This window comes from Gymnoscopelus microlampas (genome assembly GCF_963454915.1).
Source record: "Gymnoscopelus microlampas genome assembly, chromosome: 13".
In the NCBI taxonomy this organism is placed as follows: domain Eukaryota; kingdom Metazoa; phylum Chordata; class Actinopteri; order Myctophiformes; family Myctophidae; genus Gymnoscopelus; species Gymnoscopelus microlampas.
The window spans coordinates 30,807,756-30,833,138 of NC_139950.1; the positions used below are offsets into that span (position 1 = coordinate 30,807,756).

The 25,383-nt window shown below is 42.6% G+C and overlaps 1 protein-coding gene across 1 annotated transcript in view; it reads left to right on the forward strand.

Moving 5' to 3' along the window:
- Positions 1 to 24,984, forward strand: part of LOC311059124 (AT-rich interactive domain-containing protein 5B-like) — an 86,943-nt gene extending 61,959 nt beyond the window's left edge. The window contains exons 8-11 of the mRNA XM_084076777.1: positions 3,356 to 3,408; positions 4,696 to 4,793; positions 20,067 to 20,274; positions 20,633 to 24,984. Of these exons, the coding sequence (XP_083932903.1) occupies positions 3,356 to 3,408; positions 4,696 to 4,793; positions 20,067 to 20,274; positions 20,633 to 22,645 (2,372 nt within the window). The 3' untranslated portion in view covers positions 22,646 to 24,984. The remainder of the gene's footprint in view (positions 1 to 3,355; positions 3,409 to 4,695; positions 4,794 to 20,066; positions 20,275 to 20,632) is intronic.
- Positions 24,985 to 25,383: the final 399 nt, after the last annotated feature.

The window sequence follows — 25,383 nt, forward strand, 5'->3', positions numbered from 1 at the left end:
GCCCAGCTGCTTTTAAGACTAAATCTAAAATCCTTTCTGATACAAAGCATGGACTGTATATAATATAGGCCTTAAAAGAGTGTTGAGTGTGTCTTTGTGTGTGTACACACACACACACACACACACACACACACACACACACACACACACACACACACACATGCGCGCGCGTATACGTATATGTGAGCCACATGGCTCGGGAACCGTTGGTTCCAAAGTCTACTTACTTATACATACACATCAGGGTTTGACACTAACAGTTGCCCGACTGCCCGTGGCAAGTAAATATAACGTCATGTCACCCGACGGGCAAGTGCGTTTGATTGGGGAAGCAACCGTCTTCATTGAATAATATTTGGTTATTCATGCAGTTATCGATTGGATGCATTATGTCGCTCTTTTTGCATTGGATTGATGCCATCAAGTAAATTTTCGTTGTTCAATGACAAAATAAAGTCATCCATCTATATATATATATATATATATATATATATATATATATATATATATATATATATATATATATTATATATACACATACATATATATAAACCTCTTTATTCCTCTTTATTCTTTTGGCCTGATGTGTGCAGCACGTCCTTGTTCTGTAGCCTCGTGCTCATGTTGAATTCATATTTCACTCCCGGCCCTAAATGCATAAAACATCTAAGAGCAGAGGTGCTGAAGGTGCTGATCTGAGACCAATTGGCATCTTAACTCGCAGTAATAAGTCATTCATAGTCAGCTGATTCTTAAAGGGATGTGTCATCATACCATTTCACATCCCTTCGCAGTATTACCCTGACCTTCAAAATAACGAGGTGCACACGCTGGTAAGAGCATCCACGTCTTGCCTGCTACACAACCCACTTTGAAGGCTACTCAACCTCTGTAAACTGATTGGGAAACAACGGCTGATGTAAACCTTTCTTCACTAACTTCACCTGTCGCTGAAGCTACGTACCGTCGCTCTCGGGCAGAAACCTTGGATGTCCAACACTGTTACTTTTCAGGAAATTGAAAAAATAACCTGTGTTCCAATAGATCCAATGTAGTTATTATTTACTCATATACTATTGTTAATACTTTTCATTGGTTAAATATTTACCAATATACCAATATAAACCCACAGACAGACTTATTCTCTCATAGCCACATGATTGGATATCTCCACCTATCTCCGCCTACCAATCATCTGCATATATCTAAATTCATTGTATGGGCTTGGACGGCCGGCGAAGGCGCCCGGTGACAAAGTTACACCAACTGTTATTTTTTTTAGGACACTTCTTTATCGCCTTTACCACACCGACTGAATGTCTCCGCCCAGATTAGGAAGGACCGCCCTCCGTCCTTCGCGTTGGTCCTGCAATGCCATATATATATACATTTTTTTATCTCTGAATTGTTACCACCCACCTCGTTTTTTGAAAATAGCAGATCTACAAGTTGAAATATGTAGATACGATGTGTCTGCCCGACAGCGATGATTCGCACACTGCATCAGAATTGACACAGAAATATATTGGTCCCAGCTATCCGGCTATTACACTTGTGGTTACAGAGAGGAAGCTCTGTGTTGTTTCATAGCTTCTACTCACAAGCTTTACGGCTGCCTCCTCCTTCAGTTGGCTGGCCGCAGAAAAAAAAACATGCAACAAGGCTCCCGCATACAAAACTGCATCATTATCTAAATCCTCCAACCGTTCCATAACACTGAGCAAAACCGTTTCGGAGGGAACATTCAGAAGTTATGTGGAGCTCGTTTTCCAGTGACTCATTGAAAATACACAATTTTGTAGAGAATAAAACTGCGTTTAGTCGACATTGAGTTTGCTTAACAGCTGCTCCCATTGAAATTGCATGGGCAGAGTAGCATAGACTGAGACAGAGAAATGGATAGAGAGGCCTAGGGAGGAGGTAATGGAGGAGTGAATTAAAGGAGGTAGAGTTGGGGTAGAGAGGGTTAGTAGTGCTTGAAATGTACATTTTGAATGGCCTTGACATAATAAAGTACTTCTGAGAAAGAGGTGCATGCGTGCGTGTGCGTGCGTGTATGTGCTTTAGTACTTGGCAAGTTGGGCTTGTGAACAGTTTCCAATTTGTCTACTACTTTTAGCCCCATTGGTTAATTGGCATTCCACCGCACGTCAGCGAGGCTGTATTGTGTTTGCTGTTTTGTTGTCCTTATCTCAGTGATAATTTGCCCCTGCCGAACAGAGGGAATTAAGAAAAGAACTCAGAAATGACAAGGCTTCTAAGGGAAAGGCACATTCTCTCATTTCCTTTATCTGCGACGTTTCTCCCAGTCCCGCTCTCTATTGTGGTAATTACGGTCGACGCATAACAAGCTAGTTAAATAGACCATCTCTATGCAGTTAGAAGGCACAATACACGAGAACTCTGGGTTCAAATAGAAAAATCTACCCCTGCTCCTTTTGTTATTCTACCCGTGCATTGACAACAGTCGCACAGAGGAGGGAAGAGAAAAAAAAAATCAATGCTGTCAAATGTGGAGATAGGAAAATGTCATTTTGACAAATGCAAGGCTTTGTGTACGCACAGATTGAATTTTGATGGATTTCTCCCCAGGCGAGGCCTCCTTTCCTTATTTATAGGCCTTCATATAACAAATGTTAAACAATGATGTTACAGAAAGCAGATACAAATGTCATCGGCACAAATAAACCAAGGGTCCATTGTTTGCGGTGAATTAATTTTTTCAAATATAGACAGATATTTGAAGCCTTTAACCGGAGCTTCATCGGCGGGGTATTGGTGAGATTTTGATTACCAGCCTGTGTACAGCACAATCAAACGTGTTACACAAGATTCACGTCCATTATGATATTGCCTGCCAAAGCCTATTTGCGTGGGTAAATCTGTGCAAAAGCATTTGCATTCATTCAAACGTCAGTTCTGACACGTGACGTCACTGAGCCCTCTCCACTCAACATGGTTTTGCTTCATACCTGTGGGCTAGAGCTGAATGTTAACACATCTAATTGTCAGCGCAAAGCATATGGTGTGCTTTCCATCACATGGTGCTTATTTTACAAGCATTCTATATTCATTTGCATCTTTTACATTTTGGCGACAGGCGGCTTTATCTGCGGCTAATGAGTTCCTGTTTTCCTTGTGTCGGTGCTGCCGATTGTAACTCTACACAGCCACAAAGCACTGAATATTTGATAGATAACATAATGTAATCATCACAGACATACAGTGCCTCTGTCTGTCTGTATGTCTGTCTATCTCTACCTCTAGCTGTCTGGTGTGACAGTTTGATATGATATAACGTTTGTTATGTTGTCCTCACAGACCTTGACTGACTTGTTTGTCCCGTTTCCCACAGTCAACCTTTGGACCATGTTCCACGGTGCTCAGAAACTGGGAGGATATGAGTTGGTAAGTATTCACACATGTGGCATTATATTTTTCCTTGTTCGTCAGGGTCCCTCCCTCCTTCCTTCTCTCTCTTCGTATTCTCTCTTGCTTTTTCAGTCTACCCTTTCCTGTCCTTTCTCTCTTTTTCATTCTTTCTCTACTCTCGTTCCCCCTCTCACTCTCTCAGTCACCATTTTCCCAAGGAGAACATTTTTGTTCAGGAGACCACATTTAGCAAAATGATGCCGTTGTTTCGAAACCCCCTTGGAGTGGAAAACACATGTTCCTGTGCTCTCCACTGGTCAAAGAGGAAATTGGTCAAATCGGTCATATTTTCCCACATTGGAGTCTGTAAAAATGGACTGCACATTCACGTGTGCCCACGGGTGTGCAAGACACACACACACACACACACACACACACACACACACACACACACACACACACACACACACACACACACACACACACACAAGAGAGAGAGGTGAGGCGGGTGATGGAGAAAGGGAAACGGAGAGAAAGGGAAAGGAAAAGAGAGCGGAATGAGAGACGACATTTGACTTGGCAGCACTACCTGTTACTTGTTCACTCACTATTCATGTTTTCAAGTGCAGGAGGACAACGTTTGATGTTGTGGAGTCACAACACATTGCAAGTCCCTGTTCTTTCATTAGCTTAGCTGGTAAAAAGTCATGCAAACAGACAGCCCAGCCAAGCCATAAACAGGATACAGCTCATGTAATTGGCACTCGTATCCTTTTAAAGCCATTCTATCTGCTGCTGATTAGGGTACGCTTCATGTCGAGGCCGTGTTAGCTTGGCAGCGCCCACCGCGGGTTTATGTGTTCGCTGATGCAACTCGTCATTCTTCCAGCAAACTAGCCAGTGCGATGCTGGCGCGGAAAAGGTCTTAAGCAGTGTTCTGGAAGAGGAGGCTACAGTGTATGGCAGTAACAGCTGACTAATGTTAACGGGGTTGTTTATGTTTATGTTGGAGCACGGTGTTGCATTATGATCCCCACTGAAGTAACTGGAACATCGTGACTCAGTAACTCCCTGAAACCTGGGAGGGAATATGCTTCTGATTAGACCACCACAAAACACAGTCACTCTACATTTTTGTTGTCATCTTTCTTTTTTCTTTCTTTCTTTCTTTGATCTCTCTCTGCACTTCTCCCCATGAATATACTGTATGTATAGTATGTCTCTCTTCTCACCATTGCCTTATTTGTTCTCTTTCTCTCTCTTTTTTCGGTTGTCTCCCTCTCCCCTCTTCTCACTTCTTCCACTGTCTCTCCATCCCTCTAGATCACGGTGCGCAGACAGTGGAAGCATGTGTATGATGAATTGGGAGGGAACCCCAGCAGCACAAGTGCTGCCACATGTACACGCAGACACTACGAGAGGTGAGTTATCATAAATATATATATATTTTTCTTTTCTTCTGATTTCCGAACTGTAACATATATAGTAATATATATATATATATATATATATATATATATATATATATATATATATATATATATATATATATATATATATATATATATATATATATATATATATATATATATATACAGACATACATACAGACATACATACATACAGACATACATAAATACATACATACGGTATATATAAAATAACTTGTGAAACGCGCTGTTTGCACTGTTTTTAAAATAGAGTTTTTATTCACAGAGGAAGCAATTCAGTCTTCTTGTGTGCATAAAATGTTTTTGTTTAATAGACTGTGTATTTTAGACATATATGCGCACACAACACAGTTCACAGACTGTGGTAGATTAGAGGCTGCACACAGCTTTGCTGAATGAGTGTTCACACCATTTTATTCATCAACTTTGATTCAAGGTCTGTGTTTAGACGCGTATTGATCTCCTGCAGAGATGCGCGAACAGATGCACGAAGAATGGTGGTAGTTATCAAATCATCCCTCACAGAGGCCTTGACTCTTATGAGTCGATGCAGTACAAGTGTTAAAACGTATTAGAACATGCACAGACCCAGCTCCAATAACGTTTCAAAGGGATTCAATTGTATCTCTGGGATTGATTGATTCTGTCTCGCCCAATAGCACCGATCGTACCGCCAGAACCGTCTAAACTCCCTACAGTTGGAGAGTTTTTAAATATTCATTGACCTAGATGTGGTAGATAAGAATATACCCTAACAGCGGCTGCATTCTTCCATTTAAGCCTGATTTATATACTGATTTAGACGCGTCGCTTGCCGTTGTGGGCCTGTATATGTTATTTTTGGCGCATGACACCATCGTACGATGGGTTATGAACCAAGCGTCACTGTATGTACACAGCTTTGTTGTGTGGTGGGACCGCGAGGTGAAACGTTCACATAATTGCATCCTAATGTATTCATCTAATCAGGCAGTCAGACGCTGTGCTGCAGCATTTTGAACCGCCGCATTGTAATCATCACTCAGAGGGTATTACTGAACCAAAGCAAACATATGGATATGATCCTGAGGGAAGCTGTGAAGAGATGTATTCATGCAAGCCTGCGCTCAGACACACGCATGCACACGCACACACACACACACACACACACACACACACACACACACACACACACACACACACACACACACACCTTTCCCAAGGTTAAACAAATGCCAAATGCGATCTCGCAGTCAAGCAGGAGATAACCAGCCGCTCATAAAGCAAGTCGTCCCTGCAGGCTGCCGACCCTCTCCAAAGCCCCTCAGGCTGCTGTGTGTGTGCTCACATGTGAGCGTGCCTGAGCTACAGACGTACCTGGGAGAGCAATATCCTGCCAATACCGTATGAGGGAACAGGGACGACTTTTATATCGTATGGAGATTAAGTTGGTGTAAGCAACCTGCACTAGTACTATATGCTGTTCAGTAGCAGCGGCTTTTCACGCTTTTGCGTCTGTTCCATTGTTTTCTTTTTTTCTTTTGTCTTTTCGAAGGGAAAACTGTATGTATAAGCACTATATATGCAAATAGGATTCAGCGTCTCTATGATCTGATTTGGTCATGTGAACCAAGCAGGCATATTAGGTAGATACAGCACACTCTATAGACAGTGTCCTCTGACATACTGATACAAACTACCAGGATGTTAATTTATCCATTAATTTACCCATTTGTTACTCTGACAGTGTGTTGTTACTCTGACAGAGCTGGCAAAAACAAAGTTTAGCCAGTTCCTTTTAGAACAAAATCCAATTTACTGGAATAATAAGAGTCACCAATCAGCCAAACTGAATAATTGCAAGTCTATAAAACAAAATAGTCAACAGTCTCTCATCTCTTGAATATATTCCACATTTGGAACAACCATAGTCCAGGATCCACGAGTGGTCTTTTGAATGGGTCCCAGCCAGGGAAATTTTGAGTCACAGGGAAATTCTATGAGTCCTAATGAAATAATACCTTTTTCCCATTCAGACAGTATGGCAACATTTCAAAAGTAGGAATTAAAAAAAAAATCCCAAAAAGGTAGCACATCCAAAATTTCAAATCAATGGAGGACAAAGTACCCATATTTATTTTTATTGGCACACACCAATAAATGAACGCTAATGGCAACATTATTGTAAGGGAATTGTCTGCCTCTTATAGTTTTCTTTTTTTTTAAACTCAATTTTTATTGGAACAAAAGATTTTCAAAAGACAGATACACATACTTGAAATACAAAACAAACAAAAAACAGTACTAAAACACAAGAAATTTAATAAAAATAACAATAAAAAAAAAAAAGGCTGCATTCTACAATTGTTAGTTATTTCTGTTACATATTGGTTATACAATGTCCATGGGCTGAAAAAGTGAAGACCATTTTCCCCAGTATTTGTGTGATTTGTCCTCTTGTAGTCTAAGTATGAATGTTAGTTTTTCCTTAGAATATATTTCCCTTATTATGTCCATCCAATTGTCTTTGGTTGGGGGATCCTGTTGATACCAGCGACGCGTGATCGCTTTCTTGCTTGCTGCTAGAAAGATTTTGATTAGATATTTGTCCTGTGTCAAGAAATCTTCAGGAATATTTCCCAACAACATCAAGGTACAGGTCTGAGGTATCTCAAAACCAAGAACAGTCTCTATGGTGGCGTGAATATCTCGCCAATATTTTTGCATTTTGGGACATTTCCGCCTCTCATAGTTTTCAAGGCAAAAAACAAACCATTTCACTCTCTGCCTTTATATTATATTCAAGGGCAAGGCAAAAAAGTACCTTATGTCACTGCTATGTGCTAACTGCTAGTACCAAACCCCATCGGAATTGTTAGTTTTAAACTAAAGAGATTTAAAATGTTGTGCTTACGTCGACAACAAGTGTTGTCCCTTTCTACTTCAATGGACTACTTTGTTTGGGTTGACATGCTTTTTTATTACGAGGCAATGTTGCGATGTCTACACACACACACACACACACACACACACACTCTGGAGCTTGTGGGTCACACAGACACACTGCGTCGCCGGCTCATAGACAATACAACCGAAGAAAGAGTGTTTTTTATCTCGGTCAGAAACAAAAACAAATCATGTTCATTGTAACAAGTAATGCAGCGTTATTTAGATCAGTAATAATATTACTGTTTTGGCAGAGTAATACGTTACACTACTCTTTGCTGGGTAAAATAATAATATTACAGTCATATATTAAAAGTAACTTGTTACTGTTACTGCCCAACACTGTCCATAACAGTTTGATAGGTCCAATTTCTATGTGCATGCAATGTTTGAGCCACGCTCCTTAAGTCCACCTCCCTGTTCTGGAAATGAGGGACATGGAATATTGAGGGCAGCAGGGGTCTTTGGCCTCAGCTTACAGCTTACCCCCATTTACTGGTATTTTTTCCCCTCCTGCACCTGTCCTCCAAGATGACTCTGGCCCAGGGGACAGATATTTTGTCCCTGCTGCAAACAGGCAGAAACCTTGTATTGAGGTCTCGATTTGGGGTCCCTCTCGAGGTGGGGAGCCCAAATGGGATTTAGAAATGAGATTCTCCAAGAAAGCAGTTTTTTTGCTGCTTTTGCTGTTGATAGAAGAGATGAAAAACTGAGAGCAGAGAATGTAAGGTTGACTCACTATCCGGTCAACTACAGACACACTGCGAGATTTGCCATTTTAAACAATGAAATCTCTCTTTGGATAGATATTGGCCAGAATTGAAAAAAATATGTACTGCTGGCGGCTGTAAATCGGGGGTGGGGGTAAAAGGCAGGCGGGGGGGCAGTATCAGAGGTGCTGAGGTGTGACTGCTGCTGCGCTGGCCTTTCTCTCTCCAGCCACCGAGAAGCAGCTGAGAGAAAATAATGCTGAATCAATAGAAAGCAATAATATCCACACACTGCAGTGAATATCAGCCTGACTGAGAGAGAGAGACGGAGAGAGAGAGAGCATTAGAGAGAGATAGACACAAACACAGAGAATAAGAGTCTGGAGGTGAGAGTATAAGGGAAAGGGTTGGGGGCATGTGAGATAGAAGGTGAGGTCTACAAGACCGAGGAGTTGAGAGAGAGGGGGTGAGAGGGAGTGAGAGAGACTGGGGTGTAAGGGAAAGGGTAGGGGGCATGTGAGAGAGAGAAGGTGAGGTCTACATGAGGGAGGGGTTGAGAGAGAGCGAGAGAGTGAGAGAGAGAGAGCGCGCAGCTGAGCTGTAGCCAAGCAGGTTTCCATTCGGGGGAATAATTTTAGCTGAGCCTCCATGTTTGGGTCTGCTCGGAGGGCAATTAGCTTCATTGTATTAACTCAGCAAACACGGCCATTCTCTCCGCGTGATGAATGAGGCTGTTTGTGGGCCCGCTGAAGTGTGTGTTTGTTCCCCAGAGGCGTCTTTGTGCCCGCCCCCTTTAATCATTAGTCAACGCGCCACAAAAATATAATTCACAGAGAAAGGAATGTGCGGTGTACAAAGTGGAACAGCGCTGCCGCTTCCCTCCACCGCTCAAAAGGATCGCTTCTGATTTGCCCCCAGCAGGACAACGTATGGGGGGGAAGAGAGAAGAGAGAGTCTCAGGCTGGCTGCGGGCTTGGGAGGGAAGCAATATTTTAGGTACACATAATTGCCTCAGATGAAGTGGACATTCTTGGCTCTCCCACTTTGATTTGGAGGCCCACGAGTGCCCGGCCCTCATTTTGAATTATACGCATCATCCTCTAACTGCCCCTAATGGTAAAATCATCTGGAATGGTTGCCTAGGAGATGTTATTGTGAAAGATAGAGCCAGGGACATAATCACTGTATTTATGCTGTCTGTGAACGAAGTCGCTCGCCGTGTATACGCGTGGTTCAGATTGAATGGGAGTTAACCTCGGTTCATTGTCAATTTTCAAAGTTAGTGGTTTTAAGTTGCAAGACCCCCCCCCATCACCCCCTGTCCCGCTCTCTCTCTCCCTCACTCACCCGTTCATTCATTATCGCACAGAGTAAGAAAAAGAAAATCAATGTAGAAATGTCCAAGCCAAGGTTCTGGCTCTCCAGCACTAAGAGAAGCTTTAATGATATTTATTTAAACCGTTTCCCCAGATTAGCTGTCAGGCCCTAGCGCTCTGAATTAAAAATGAGGTCATGAAAGAGATGGCATCAATAACCTTGAAATAGACTGCCGTTTGCTTCTGTGCTATGTCTCTCTCTCTCTCTCCCTCTCCTGCTTCATCCCCCTCTTTCTGCCCTTGTTCTTTCTCTCCCTCTCTCTTTCTCTCCCTGTCCCTGTGTGTTTCTCCCTCTCTCCCTTCTCTCTTGTTCTTCTGTCTCTCACTCCCTCACTCCCTCCCTGCCTGCCTGCCTGGTACTTCATGCTGTTTCTTTCATTATACAGGTCAGCGCCTTTTAACAGCTCCTACATATTTAATCTCCTCCTGGTTTCCTACGCGATCTCCGTTACAGAAACATCGCACTTCTCCATCGCTCCTCATTCCTGCCCAGTTACATATTTTTCAATACCATGCCATGCCCTGGCATCCAAATGTAATTGCGCGAGGGGGGGGGGTTGGCAGGGAGGTTGGAAAGGGGTGGGGGGGCTGGTATATCCATGGCAACAGAGAAGCAATTTAGAATAATTTGCTATTTAAAAACTCTGAGGATTTTGGGCAGGGGCGAGAGAGAATGCAAAGGAGAGAAACAGAGAATGCAAGGGAGACAGACAAAGGAGAGAACAGACTTTTTTGGGGGGATCAAATCATTTAATCTCCAAAGTACTAGAGGTATGCCATATGTATGTTGGAGAAGAGTGCACATCAGGTCTAAAAGTACCATGAAATGTGCTTCAGTTAAGATGGCGGAGATAGTGTACTGCAGTGGTTCTCAAGTATTTTCATGTCAAGGACCCCCAAGTAATTGGCCCCACGGCCAATTACTTGGGGGTCCTTGACATGAAAATACCCCCATTTGTAAATATTTTGTGCCAGGGACCCCACAAGAGGAGATTTGTCACGATTTGTCTTGGGGGGCTTAAGTGTTTAAACCGTTCCTCATTTTGCTGGGGACCCTTTGTAACACCCTCGAGGACCCCAATTTGAGAACCAGTGCTGTACTGTATGTTGTTTCTTTACAGACAGACGCGTGCCAGTTCCAATTTTAGTCAGTTAGCTGCTCCATTGATCCAGCTGCTATTCTGTCCTCGTCGCGGTATCAGTGTAGCTCCGGGTCCACTGAGCCCGCTCCCCAGACAGCGCATATATTTCACTGTCCATACATATTAGGAAACCTGAAGCCGGTCACCATGCTAAGGATCATAGTAGGAAGGCAGCCTGGAGAGGGAAAGAGAGAAGGGAGGGGAAGATAGTTTTCTAATTCTATTCTGTTAGATGTATATTGCACCAGTCAGCATCCCACTGCATACCCCTTTGCTGTATTACAGATACATCAAGCATAAGACCGGTATAGCCCACTGTAACACGCCCCTGTCAAAGACGTTAGCTCAAACACTGGTTTCAGATCAATATGGTTTCTTGTTCTAAAGCAGGGAATCAGTGGATTACACTGGCCGGTGCTGGAGACCTAATACCACCCCTGCTTTTGTATTCAGAAATTAGGGAGGGGGGGGGCAATGACAATTATGAAACACTTATAACCACAAAATTCTAAGTTATTTAAAAAAAATCTACCAGCTCACATCGTGTAAAAAAGAAAAAGAAACAGAAACATTCCGTCTATAATGGCATGCCCAAAATTGGGGTGTCAGGGTTAAAGTGGTCAGTGGATGAATAAATATGACTCAAAACTTAAAGGAACATTCCCCATTTTCAACCTTATCTTCATATAATTGGTCCCCACTAATGCTCGTTATACTCAATCTGTGTCTCATTTGTGGGCTATGGACAGAATTACATCATTGATGGGGATTCCAAGCTAATAGAAACTGCAGCCTTTGTATTCCTGGAAAGTTGGCATGCTGAAATAGAAGCCATTGTTCTTAACTCATTCACTGCCAGAGTAAATAAATAAATAAAGCCCAGACTACCAGTGATTTTTTGATTTTCTTGCCTTTTCAAGTAGTCACAGAATATTTATCTCCAGTATGATCGATCCCCTGATGGTTGCTAATCACGAGGGGTTTCACTGTGCTTCCAAGAAAAGAAAAGAAAATGTAATTGCGACCTCCCGTTCGCTTGTCATACGCCGTTGAAAATAGCATGTCTCGCCAAAAACACAGTAATACACAGGAGCCGAGTTACAGAATATTTCCCAAATACTTTAACCAGGATGTGAATGAAGCAGTAAATCTTTGGATCACGTTATCTCCTGGTTCTGTGTGCAAAATAAAATAAAAATATGATGTCACTGGTAGGCAGGTTTCTGATCTGTCCACAGCCCTCCTCTGAGACAGTGAGTAGACAGAAAAGGTGATTTCATAATCTTATAATGAGCATTAGTGAGGACCACTTATATGAAGAATGAAGTGACATGAGGAGGGAGAGGAAAATAAACTGCGTAGAAACAGGAAAATATTGTATAGTGATAAATGATTCTCATTTTCACCAATTATTTTGACGCCAAATGTAGCTTCATGTGACTGCTCTGTGTATCAAAACCTGTGTAATCAAAGGCCTTAACCCATTAAAACCGGGAAAGCATCTGTGTAACCACTTTTATATGTTGGCTATTCAAAAAATGTCATAATAATACGATGCAGAGACAAAACTATGTTTATTTACACAAAAACTTTAACTAAAAACCCAAAAGGTCTAATCACAACAGTAGGCTAAAGTCTTTCAGTTACAGCGTACCTTCAAAAACTAATGTCAAACACATATTAGAGAGTGAACCTTCAGAGACCTGTAAAGTTGTACTTGTAAAGTACTGTGTGCAAATCTTTGAATATATATATTTTTTAAAGTGCACATTTTTTTACTAAAATCTTTGCTTCTTGGGGTCCCTGGAACAAAATCTTTTGAGATGGGGGTCTGCGGCCAAATACATATCATTTTGATCCTTGACATAAAAACATGTGAAATGGAGGTCATTTGTCAACGGCCTATGCACCCTAGGGGAGCAAAGGGCTTAAGTCAAGTCAAGTTGACATGAAAACGTTTGAGAACATATGTTTTTCAGAAAACTGTTTGGATTTAGAAGACATTTTTAGTATCGGCCTCAGGTCTTAATGGGTTAAAATAGCAAGCAGCTATTCAAACTGATGAAATGCTAGTTGGTTCCCACAAGTCAAAGTGCTCCAGTGAACATTTTGTCATAAATATGTATAGCAGCTTCACTAATCACAATATTGGGTGATTTCTGTTTTGAATCAAAATGTGGCAAAGCCAACTCACAAATTGCAGTGCTGCCGTGCGATAGGCAATCGACTGAATGACTATCTATTCAAGTCTGCAGGAATTAATAATCTGCTCAGTGCAGCAAATTAAATTAATGCTCAATTTTCCGAGAGACGAGAGTCTCACTGTAGGGCAGCCAGAATGAACATGTAGCAACTATTTTTGGAGCATGAAATGCTTTTTTGGGGGTAAGCAGAATCTAAAGAGACCTGAATGTTTGTTCATGCTGAATAGTGGACAGTTATTTTAAACGCTCACTGCCCCTTCTCTTGGCATAACACCTGCAATGTGGGCAGGGGTGGGTGGGGGGGGGGGGGCTGCAGCGACGGCAGCTAATGAGAGCCAGCCCCCAGGGGGAAACGGTAGAGGTCATTTTAAATCTGGTATTTCCAGACTTGACAAAAGAACTTACGTTTTTCATACATTCCTGTGCTGCCCTCCTGTTTTAACCACATGAATCGGGGTCACTTCAAGTGGTTTGGCTTTGAGACAAAAGAGGGGCTTTGAGGCACAAATCTGTGCAGAGCCGAGGAACCGGCAACAATGTCTGTTTATACCTCTCTTGGCGTCTTGCCTCTCTCTCTCTCCCTCTCTTTAAGTTAAGTAGCTGTTATTGTTTTGTCAGTTCTCCAGTGCCACTTCTAACTGTTGATAGTGAAATAGATTGATTTTCATCTTTTGTATCGTTTATGTTCTCTTTTACTCACAGACTTGCAATAAAAGTCCATTTCTGTCCTCTGAATTGTTCTACAGCCTCTGGGTGCCGGGGCACACGACCAGCAGCCACGGCCACCAGCTCTTTAAAAATAATTTCTTCCCCTTTTTCTTCTTACGCATGAAGCAACTCTTGTGATCCTAACACAACACCAGCTAAAATTAATTTCAGCTACGGAGGCTGGGAGGCAAACTGCTGAAATGGAACAGCCCATGGGCTTTTTCCACTGATTTGGTGACTTAGGCATTTCTTGGATTCCAACATGCTGCTTGTTCCTGTAACTTAAAACTCGGATGAGACCAGCACATTGCTGGTAAAGTCACCCTGTTTTTGCCAAGTTGCTTTTTTTTTTTTTTTGGTTGGGTGCTTTTTGTGCAATCCGTAATTTGAATGGTTCAGACATGCTTAGTTGACAGTTTATGTGCTTTGATTAAATGGGCTGGCGGTGTTTTAAAAGGATCATGTTGCGTATGCTTCATATACAGAGACATATCTTTTTAGGTTAATTAGATTTAGCACGATGAGGTACTCTTATCTCTTTTGCCTAGTCAACATTTTATCTTTCCCCTGCATATTCCACATGCTTGCATGTGTTATCAACATGGAAAACGGCTGCTTAAACAAAAGCAAGAGTGATAAATCGGCATGAGGGGAAGTTAAGTATTTATTGACCTCGTAAAAATGTAACCTCTCCCTCCTTAATGAAATGCGTTCCTCGATGCTCCCCCGATGCAACGCACACCCTCTGCTGGTTCAAAGTATTAACTGCATCGAGCTGCCACTGTATTGACATGACTGCCAAGCTCAACCTTCCCTTTGAGGAAATTGCTACTTACATAAGTGGCATTGTATTATGATTGCTGTATTATGAGTAGGTTTTACATACTGTATGTACATACATAATATATATATATATGTGTGTGTATATATATATATATGTTTGTGTGTGTGTGTGTGTGTGTGTGTGTGTGTGTGTGTGTGTGTGTGTGTGTGTGTGTGTGTATATATATATATATATATATATATGTGTATGTGTGTGTGTATGTACAGTATGTATGTATGTATGTATGTATGTATGTATGTATGTATATACACACTCCTTGAAATTACAATCTTTCACAATGCTGTCATGTTACAAGCATTTGATTCTTCTATAGACTACAGACTTGGAGAGAAACTAAAGGACAGGAAAAGAAAGGCACAAGCTTCCCGCAGCTTCCAATTTCTTGCCTTAATTCATATGTTAGAGGAAAATGAGATGGTAGAGTGGGAAAAGGGCTATGACTTAAATAGAACGCCCCACTTAGCGAGAATAAAAAACACTTAATAGGCTGCAGTGTTGGCAACAATTCTCATATTCATGGAGCATAATAAGGGAAATAGTTCTGACTGTCAGAGGTACTTCCTGGAACTATGTTTTTTTTTGTGTGCCAGGCAACCACAGAATCAATCCATTAAGATCTATTTGAGGCTCCAGTGATTCCACTGGCTGGACTCTTTCATTATCAGACTCTGAGAGAGCCCACCTCCCCTCACCATATTGACATTCCATAAAGTTGACCCAGGGCAAGGAAGCCCTTTGCTTTCCCACAGATCCCAGTGATAACCAACAGCATGCCATTGTATATGCCACTTTGCAAGCCCTTTGATCAGTGACAGCAGCGCTGGATGTTTGTACATGGTTATGTGTGTTGAATGTGCAATTCCTGGCCAGCAGGAACCAGACGCATTGTGTGCTATTGCAGGCCATTCAACTTTAACCGCTTTCAACCTGATGTCCCTATTTTGGGCATGTCATTATAGGCAAAACTTATATTTAAAAAAAAGAGCCAATCCATAAGCTCACAATGCACTGCAATGCGTTGTGAGTTTATAGATTTGCTATTTTCGCTATTTGTCATACGACAAAGTACGTAGGGGTGAAGTGGTTAAGAATTCATAGAAATAGCAGCAGCAAGTGAACCTGTCTGACTGACTGACTGACTATCTATCTGTATGTCTCTCTATTTCTACTCTGTCCATTTCTCTTCTGTAAATAACGCCCATTTATTTTTATCCTCGGCATAGAGAAGCTTGTGAACCACTGCTGTAGCTGTTATAGAGTCCCCCTGCTGTTATTTTTAGGGTTAGTCAGATTGAATTGTTATTTTTTCTCCATTCTTTTTTCTTTGTGACAAATCATTTCTGCCTCTCATTACCATCTGTCATAGTGCTCTCTCTCCATCTCTCTCCTTTACTCCTCCTCTGCTCTCTCCCTTTCCAATAAGTCACATTTAATAGTACATTTCCTTTCTTGGCCTGGGGCCTGGTGCCAGACCAGCTGTACGAAATGTAGTTTCGCCGCTTTCCCTGCCAGCACTTTTGTTCGGAGGAAAAATAACACAAAAAAAAAATCCCACGGAGCCTCTTGAACTCTCTGAGGCTTCCTCCCTCCCCTTCCTTTTGAAGAGGAGGCGAAATGGCTCTTGATTCATTGTTTGTTTTACTGCCGTGTCCCTTAAAAGGAATTGAGCAACCGTCTCTTGTCGTTACATGAGGAGAACTTATTTTTCTCTCATGACTGAAGAAGTCATGTTTCCGCCTGGCTGTTATGGATTGTTATCTTAAAAGAAAGGAAGGGAGAACAGGAAAAAAAAACTGACAGAGTAGTTGGCAAGCCTTTTGGAGGAGTTTATTGAGCGCTAGAATGATGTGTTCTATCGCAGTCTCAGTTTCCTCTCCATAACATCGTTTGAAATGTTTCTGGTCTGCTGTCAATTTCCATCTTCTGCTCTGAGCAGCAGAAGTCCCCTCCCCGCTTGTCTCTTTATGTCAGTATCCTGCACCCGTCTTTATATGTTACATTAGGTATGTCATCAGATATAATATTTGGAGGTCCCTATTTTGGACATGTATGTCATAATGGGTGAATATTAGGCGAAAATAGGTGATCTGCAAGCTCACAGCGCATTGTGTTGCGACGCATTGTGAGCTTTTAGAGCGGCTATTTTCGCAGAAGAGATTTGGTGTAAACGAAAAAAAGAGGGTATCAAGGATAGACCCCTGGGGGACCCCGGCCAACGAAGTTTATAAGTGGTTTAGATGTTTGGAAAGGCTCTGTGGTAGTGGTACTATAGTTTTCCACACTATGGGTCTTGTCACTTAGCACTGATTTGATTAAACCAGAGTGTAGTTCTCCTGTAATCAATCTGCCTCCACCGGACAGTATGCTCCAAACAAGAACCAACAGTTACTGAGTTGAAATATTTTTATTACTCAAACTGCTTTAAGGGCTTAGGTGATTAATCAGGTTAGAAGATTAGATTAGATTAGAATTTATGTGCTGTGAGAAATATTTTTGACGAATGGGATTTAAGGTTTACCTGGCTTTTGTCTTGCCTTCTCGAGTGCCAGACAGCAGTTAGCTCTGGCTAATGCATACAGAACATACCTGCCCAGTGTGGTAAAGCTGTTTTCACACAAACCCACACATGCTTGCATGCCCACAGAAACACACACACACACACACACACACACACACACACACACACACACACACACACACACACACACACACACACACACACACACACACACACACACACACACACACACACACACACACACACACACACACACACTCTAACACATTCCTCAATGTGGAATTCCCCTGAGCTAGTTTAATTGGAATGGTGTTTTTGAAAGCATATTAGGTATTACAATGTTTCTGGGCAGCATTCCTGTTCTAGTGTTTGCCTCTGGCGTAGTTCATTCTATTTCTGGTTTATCCAAACAACATGCTCTTGTCCCCCTTTGTACTTATCAGTCACTGTGGCTTTTACATGAGAAACAAGGCCTTGTTTTTATTGGCACTGAGAGTGACGACAGAATAACTAAGTTGGTGGTGTGGTTAAAAAGAGAATTGCTTCACCTTAACCTCAAAATGTCATTGTACAATTGGTGTCCAGCCCCAGAGTATAATTTTTGGATTTGTGTTGTGATCAGCGTTGTGTTAACATCATAAAATGTAAACTGACATTAAATGACATAGTAGACATGGCAGGCTATTGTTGCATTCCCGGCAGTTATATTGACCAATGATACTAATTAAGGTCCCATTCCCTTTTGTGTAGCAGTACTTTTCGAGTGAGCCAACATGCACAAAGGGCGTTCTTTCTTTCTGCAGCCCCCATTCAGCTTAGACCCGGTAAGGACGCGCTGTGATTGGCCAGTAGTCACCTCGATTGGCAGTTGTGTCTTGTGAGACTTCTGCGGTGCGTTGTGGTGAAATTATGCGTTTTGAAACTATGCCTAGTAATGTGGCACAATTATGCCTAATGTGGCAAAATTATGCCTAAACCTAACCTTAACCCTAACGTCACAAAAGCTATGCCTAAACCTAACATTAATCCTAAACTCACAAAAACTATGCCTAAACCTAACCTTAATCCTAATAAAATTAATCGCGACACATTTTAGATAAGGAAAAAAATTACATTGGGGTGGGATTCGATCCTGATAGTCTCAAGCTTATCTCGGCACACCACCGGGTCAGCTGTTAGAATGGCGTTTCGGGAGTTATTTGAATGTGACGCCACTCCCTTTTTGGTAGGAAGAGGGCGGTCTCGTTCTTGCATTCAGCCAATCGCCAAGCAGCATTATGAATGGGGCTGTAGTTGCATATCAGGCGCACAATGGCAGTAGACTATTGACATGAATTGGAATCGAACCTTAATTGGTGTCATTGGCAACACTTGTGTTTACCCTACATTTGCTTTGAAAGAAATTGCAGCTGTATTCATTCTATATTCTTATTCTAACAGTGTTTTAAGTATGTGGTGTGTTCTTACTGCCAAAACGACACAGAATATACTTACAAATGTCTGTATGTATATTAAAATCACTGGATTTTTAAGTGTGGTGTTGATTTGTCACACAGTTTAAAGGAGGAGAGCTATTCAGTATTCACAGCTACCCTCATCATGAGGAGTGTCATCTCTGCTGTTTCAAAGGAGAATAAACAGAACAGTTAATGAAAGTCAATGAAACAAAACGTAAACTGATGAATCTATAAAAAGAAAAACGCTACGCATCTTTCAAATTTGAAATTTCCGGTAGTTGCAGCTCCATAAAGTGCCAGCAGTGCTCTGTCATTTCCATTAGTACAAAATGGTGGCATGTGAATTTCTTGCATTCTAACTGCAAAAACAGTATACTATGAAGATGAGTATAGAATTAGTACTTAGGTTGGAAGTGGGACACATGACAACAAAATACGTGTGTGGACCTTTTTGCTTTTGTGGATTCTTGATTGATTAATTCCATTCAGCACCTGTCAAGATGTGAATGGATGTGCAACCCCACCCAATAGGTATAACGTACTATAGACAGGTCACGAGTGCCCTACTTCCGTGTTCACAGCCACTTACTTTGGAACTGATGACACTTATTGATATGGATACTAGTATACCATATGACCAGCACATTTTCTTATCAAACACATTAGTCACGGAGGTCCCCATGGATTGATAATACTTCCTCTTCCATGTTGTTGGACATAGAAGCACAGCATTGCAATGAATGGAAATGTGAGTGCTATTCTTTTCTGTTTCTACACAAGAACACTAGCTTCCCTGTTCTGGGGCGAACTTATGGCCAAAATAGCAGATCTACAGGCTACATAGTATAGACCAGTGGTTCTCAACCTTGTATGGATCAGGGCCCATTTGAAAATCATGAAAGCGTTTGCGGCCCACCCATCTGACCACTTAACACGTGTTAAGTGGTCAAATGGGTGGGCCGCGTGCATTTTCAGAGATTGTTTATTTGATCAATCAATTTATTGTGTTCTGACTTGGATCAATGGAACTAACATAGGATACTTTAAGTTCTTGTTTATTGAGGTTTTAAACAAAGAAATACTCACGTCTTGTTTTGTTTTTTTCATATTAATGTTTTAAAATAATTATACATTTTAATCCTAGTGTTTTGCCAATTATTTGGGGGCCCACTTGCAGTACCCTCGAGGCCCACCAGTGGGCCCCGGCCCACAGGTTGAGAATCACTGAAATAGACACCCTGGGGCACTCAGGGCAATGAAGTATACAGGGTTTAAGTGGTTAACTACCTATAACACAATGCAACAGCATTTACATAATAGTGCAACACGCTTCTCAACCTTGTCTGCGGTTCTTTCCAGGTTACTGCTTCCCTATGAGAGACACGTCAAGGGTGAGAAGGACGAGCCCCTCCCCTCGGCCAAACCCAGGAAGCAGGAAGGCAGCCAGGAGAAGGTCGTGGGGGTCAAAGCCAAAGGAGCCAAGAAAGCCAAAGGCTCCAGCAGTAATCCCAAGCAAGGGAATAAAAAGGACCGAGAGGAGACCAAGAAAGACCAAGATCCCTCACAGGTTAGTCACAAAAATATCCACAGCAAAAAAAAAAACTCCCAGCCTTTCAGTTAATCAAAAACAAATTATGAGTTCATTGCTGATAGTGTGAGGATAACTAAAACCATAATTGCGCTTTGACTTTTGTTCTTTCATTATAAATAGCCTTTATAAAGCACTTTGAATTGCACTTGACTGTCTAAGAAATGTGCTATACAAATATATTTGTCTGGCGATGCCTTACCAACTTGCCTACTGTCTCATCTGGGTTGATAACTTGCCTACTGTCTCATCTGGGTTGATGTCAGCGTTTATATCTCATTTATATTTAATTTGTTACCTTTGTTAGGCAGTAAAAAACTGTTTTTACCACTTTCAGAATTACCTGGTCAAAGAAGAGAGGCACGAGCTCTCTGCCGCCACAAAACAGGAGGTCATTTCAGCAGATGAACCAATCATAATTGAGGAGGAGGAGCTGCATCTAACCCTGAAGAAAGAGGAGTCTTTGGTAGCAGAGGAGCCGTCCTCGCTCCCACCTAAAGAGCCAGAATGTAGGGTACCACACGCAGGTGTGCAACTCCACAGGGGGCCCAGTCCCCACTCTGAGTGGAGGCCGATCGGAGAGGCACTCCACCCTGAGAACCTAACCTCTGAACAGCCAACTGAGGCTCCCTTCATTCCTAAAAACCCTTACCTGCCTCACCGCTGGGACCAGAGCAAGCATGCTGGGCACATTGCCCTGCCGGAGCCCACATCAAGGGTCAAAGACTCCATAGAGAGTCATGGGGGCAGAGTGGGGAAGGTGCTGCCCATGTGCAAGCAGGCAGAGAGACAGTCTGTGGACTCCATTGCAGATTCTTTCCCAGAGAAGCAGGACTATGGTGTCATTAAGAAAGATTATGCTCAGCCCCCCACAACACAGACCTATTGCAAATCCAGCCAGGGGGTCATGTCTCCACTGGCTAAGAAGAAGCTCCTTTCTCAAGTGTGTGAGACCAATCCTTACTCGTTTACTTCTCCTCCGCCCCAGCCCCCTCCTCCAACCACTGTCACTCCTCTCTCTGTAGTATCGCTTGGTGACAGTGAGCGAGAGAGGAGGAACATTGAGGAGGAGGTGGAGGAAAAGAGACATGGGTCCATGACAGACGGCGGCCCAGAGGCGGCACCTGTCTTCAGGCCGTCAGTCATCCAACACGCTCAGAGCACCAAGGCTTCTCAACATGCCAGTAGTGGCTCACTGGAGAGGAGCCCTCTCGGGGAACTTTCAGAGACATATCCCTCCCGAACAAGCCACCACCTCCAACCCCAGGTCAGCGCTCCATGGCAGCCCTTCCTCCCCAGACACCAAGCCCAGGATGGGGCGGAGAACTCTGGGGAGAAACTCCTCCAGGCCCAGCCGCAGAGCTATGCCAGCGACTGTTACTCTTCCCCTCACCTGCACTCACTTTACAGGCAAACAGAGAACTGTCTGAGCCAGGAGAGGTTGGCCAGCTTTCCCACTGGAGAGAAGAGAGGGCATTACATCAGAGACAGTGAGGGCAGCGAAGGGTTTGTTTGTAGTAGCCTGGAGCGAGAGGGCTTGGCCTATAGATCTCACTACAGTGAAAGGACTCAAACACATGGAGATTGTAGATCGGCAGAAGATGAGCCTAGAGACTTCAGTATTTCTAAGCCTGTCTCTCAGAGGGTGTCCTCATTCTCTAAGCCCTCCTTCTGCAGCCTCCCCTACCCCATCATGCACCAAGGTTTGGACTCTCACCCGAAGGCGTGCAGAGTCCCTCCCATGACCATCTCCCCTCAAAAACAGAGCCCTGCAGAACACCCCCAGCCGTTCCCCAGCCCCAAAACCTCCCTTGACACATCCGGCACAGTTCGACCCAGCAAGCGAACCTTGGGGGAACCTGAAAACGAGGGTGTGCCAGAAAGGAAAGTCCGCGTGGTGACACCGATGCACCCTGCTGGGCCACTCCGCCGCGGTGACCCAGAAGAACTGAAGCCGGCTGAGCCGGCGCACGCTCACGCTGTTCACCTCAACAACCATCTCCCAGAGGGCCACCATGCCACCTACCCGCCGCCTCATGCCGCCCACCTCTATCCAGGCATGTACCCCCCTGGGAGCCTGGTTTCGCAGAGGCACCAGGACGGGCTCCAACAACACCCGGGTTTTCAGTACCTTAAGAGCCAGACGGCTGTGTCTCCCCTCGTACCACCCTTAGCTTTTCACTCCATGATGCTTCACAGGCAGCTGATGGCCACGGCCCCCAGTCCGCATCACTTCTACAGACATCCTGGTGGGGCGGCGCTATATGGAGACCTGCTCCACCACCTGTACCCCCTCTCCACCCTCCCACCACCTCAGCTGTCCTCAGTGCACCCCAGCACCAGACTGTAAGAGACAGACAGGAGATACTGTGTTCTTTACCTTCTGTCTCCCTCATTTCACAACCACAGACTTGATTTCTCAGTCTTTGTTTCTCTCTCTCTCTCTCTCTCTCTCTCTCTCTCTCTCTCTCTCTCTCTCTCTCTCTCTCTCTCTCTTGAATGGTGGCTCAGTCAGCATAATGTTGATGATAAATCTCTGGCAGATTGCGGACTGATAAACTCATCAGTCACATAGACTAAAAATGCAAATTTCTCATTGTTTTGGTTATTTGTTCATATATTGTACTTTGCACTGTTGTTCTGTTTTTTTTATCACCACTTACAGTGTGTGTGTGTGTGTGTGTGTGTATGTACTGTATCTTGCCATACATACATACACAAACACACTGTATATGTGTTCTTATTTGCACAATGCAGATGTATGTGTGTTCACAAACTGGTTTCCTGCTCTGTGATTTGAGTCAGGTTATTGCTCTGAACCTCTGAATAGCAACGGAGTACAACAGAGAGAAACAATTTGTTTACTGTGTCTGAGGGCTAAACGTTATTGCTGAAACAACACTAAAAGTAATGCAGCAAGACAGAGATCCTCCAGAAATCCTTTAAACTAGGGGTGCGACAGCTGGTTAGCGTAATACTACAGTTGGTTCAGCCAGCGGTGTTTGTATCTGTTTACATGGCTCTGTGCAGAAAAAAAGAAGAAAAAGAAGTGATTGCCTGTTTATTAGCTACAGTAACTCCACCTGGATTCCTTTGGAATGGACACTCTCACATGCCGCAGTGATGCACAACATGAATATTAACTTAATCATAACATTCTGAGGTGCTATAGACTAGAGATGGATGTACTGTAGACTCACTTTCATTTCAGGAAATAGATTATCACATTTATTTTAGATCAATCACTACGTAATTGACAAACCATGAATGTTTTTTTTTGTTCATTATTATTTCAGTTGTTGAATGGCAGTTCTTATTTTGCTTTCTGAATTGAAAGTAAAGTGATTCAATCCCCATGTAATTAGTATCCTGTAACAGCTTGTTTTCAGTTTTTTCTGGCCAGTGTAATGAAGCAGACAACACTGCTGAACACTCACCACAAGAAGTCAGCATTTATTTTCTTTACTTTTTTTACTTGAAAAGCTCTTTTTGTAAAAAAAAAAAAAAAAAAAAAACTATTCAACAAGCTGAAAAGGCTCACTGTATAATTTAATAGGAATGTTGTCAGTTTTATATTGCTTTGCAAATATCTGTGCCTTTCGCAGTCTTGGATTAGAATTAGAACTACAATTGTTAAGGTTTATCTTTTGTAGCAATGTACTGTAGGGATATTACTGTCCTTCTAGTCTGTAATGCAACACCCATGCACACAATGACACCAGACCTGGGATAAAGTGGCATTTAAGGGGTTTGGATGTAGGTCCCCATTTAAAATCTTTTCAACATTAGAACAATTTTGCTTTAATCTTAAACGGTCAGTATTTGCGCTTATCGCACTATTGAATTAGCCTAGTTGTGTTGGGCAATCAATCACAGAATACTTGAAAAGATTTATAGACACTTGACATTGACCTGCGTCAGGTGTCATTTCTGACGTCCCTTGGAGGGAATGGCGTATGTGTGTGTGTTTTTAAAAGCAGTGTTCAAAAGGTACCATGCACCATAAAGTATGTCTACAGTGCTGCATAGCCTGAGGTGGCAAGGCAACACCTGCTCTTGGTTTCAACAACCTCCATAACTGCTGTTAATGGCAAGCCAGGACGCTCAGAATACACAGTTAAAGTTGTCTGGTGTTTTAGGGAGAGCAAAGAGGAAGAAAGAAACAAAAGCTGTAAATGTCTGTGTGTAAAGTTTTACAGGATACTTTTAAGATAGATCATTTTCGACTAAGTACTGTACATTTCTGTGTGTAGGCAAAACTGGTTTCGGTGGTGTTAGTGCTGACCTGTAAAGAAGGCTCAACCGAGATCAATTCCACAGCAACCCCTTCCCCTGTCTTATTTTCTGTGTAAATAGCACTGTAGATAGTACCGTGTGGTTGTTATGTAAGCTGTTATATTCTGTAAATAGCATAAGTATAGTATACGAGTCGGTTACACAATCTGTGTCCTTGTTGGTTGTTCAAGGTCACCGTGATCATCTTAGATTTAAACACTACGATTTAAGAAGTAGGATACGCTATCTTTCTATTCGTTTCACTTTTTTTGTTTTCCATGTCGTCTCCATAAAGCGCATCTTGAACATGTTTTTGATACAAAAGCCATCTGTTTACCGATCACCCAGTTGGCGAGCGAGAAGAAAAGAGAATAAAGAAAACATTTTGTATGTTACAACCTCCTGTATATTTAATTAAAATATTTTACTATCAACACACGTCTCGCCTGCGGTGATATTCTTTTGAGCCGAGCAGCTTGTGTTGGATTAGGGGAAATGAGAAACTGCATTGAATCAATATTTGTCACTGGACACCCATGACACCTTGATATATTGCTTTTAATAGTTCAATCATTTAATTTTGGTTGACAGGGAAAAAGGTTGTCTAAGTTATATCCAGTCTTAATATTTAATCAATGTAGTGTAACTCAAATCTGATGTAATGCTCCCCCCCCCCCCCCCCCCCCCTCGGAAATGCAGTTAGAATGGGGGGGATTTATTATTGTATTGCCATTATCTGGCTATGAGATCCCTGCCCTAATCTTCACAACAAGCTACTTCTGGGCCGTCAGCCAGGGAAGCTTCTCACCAGTT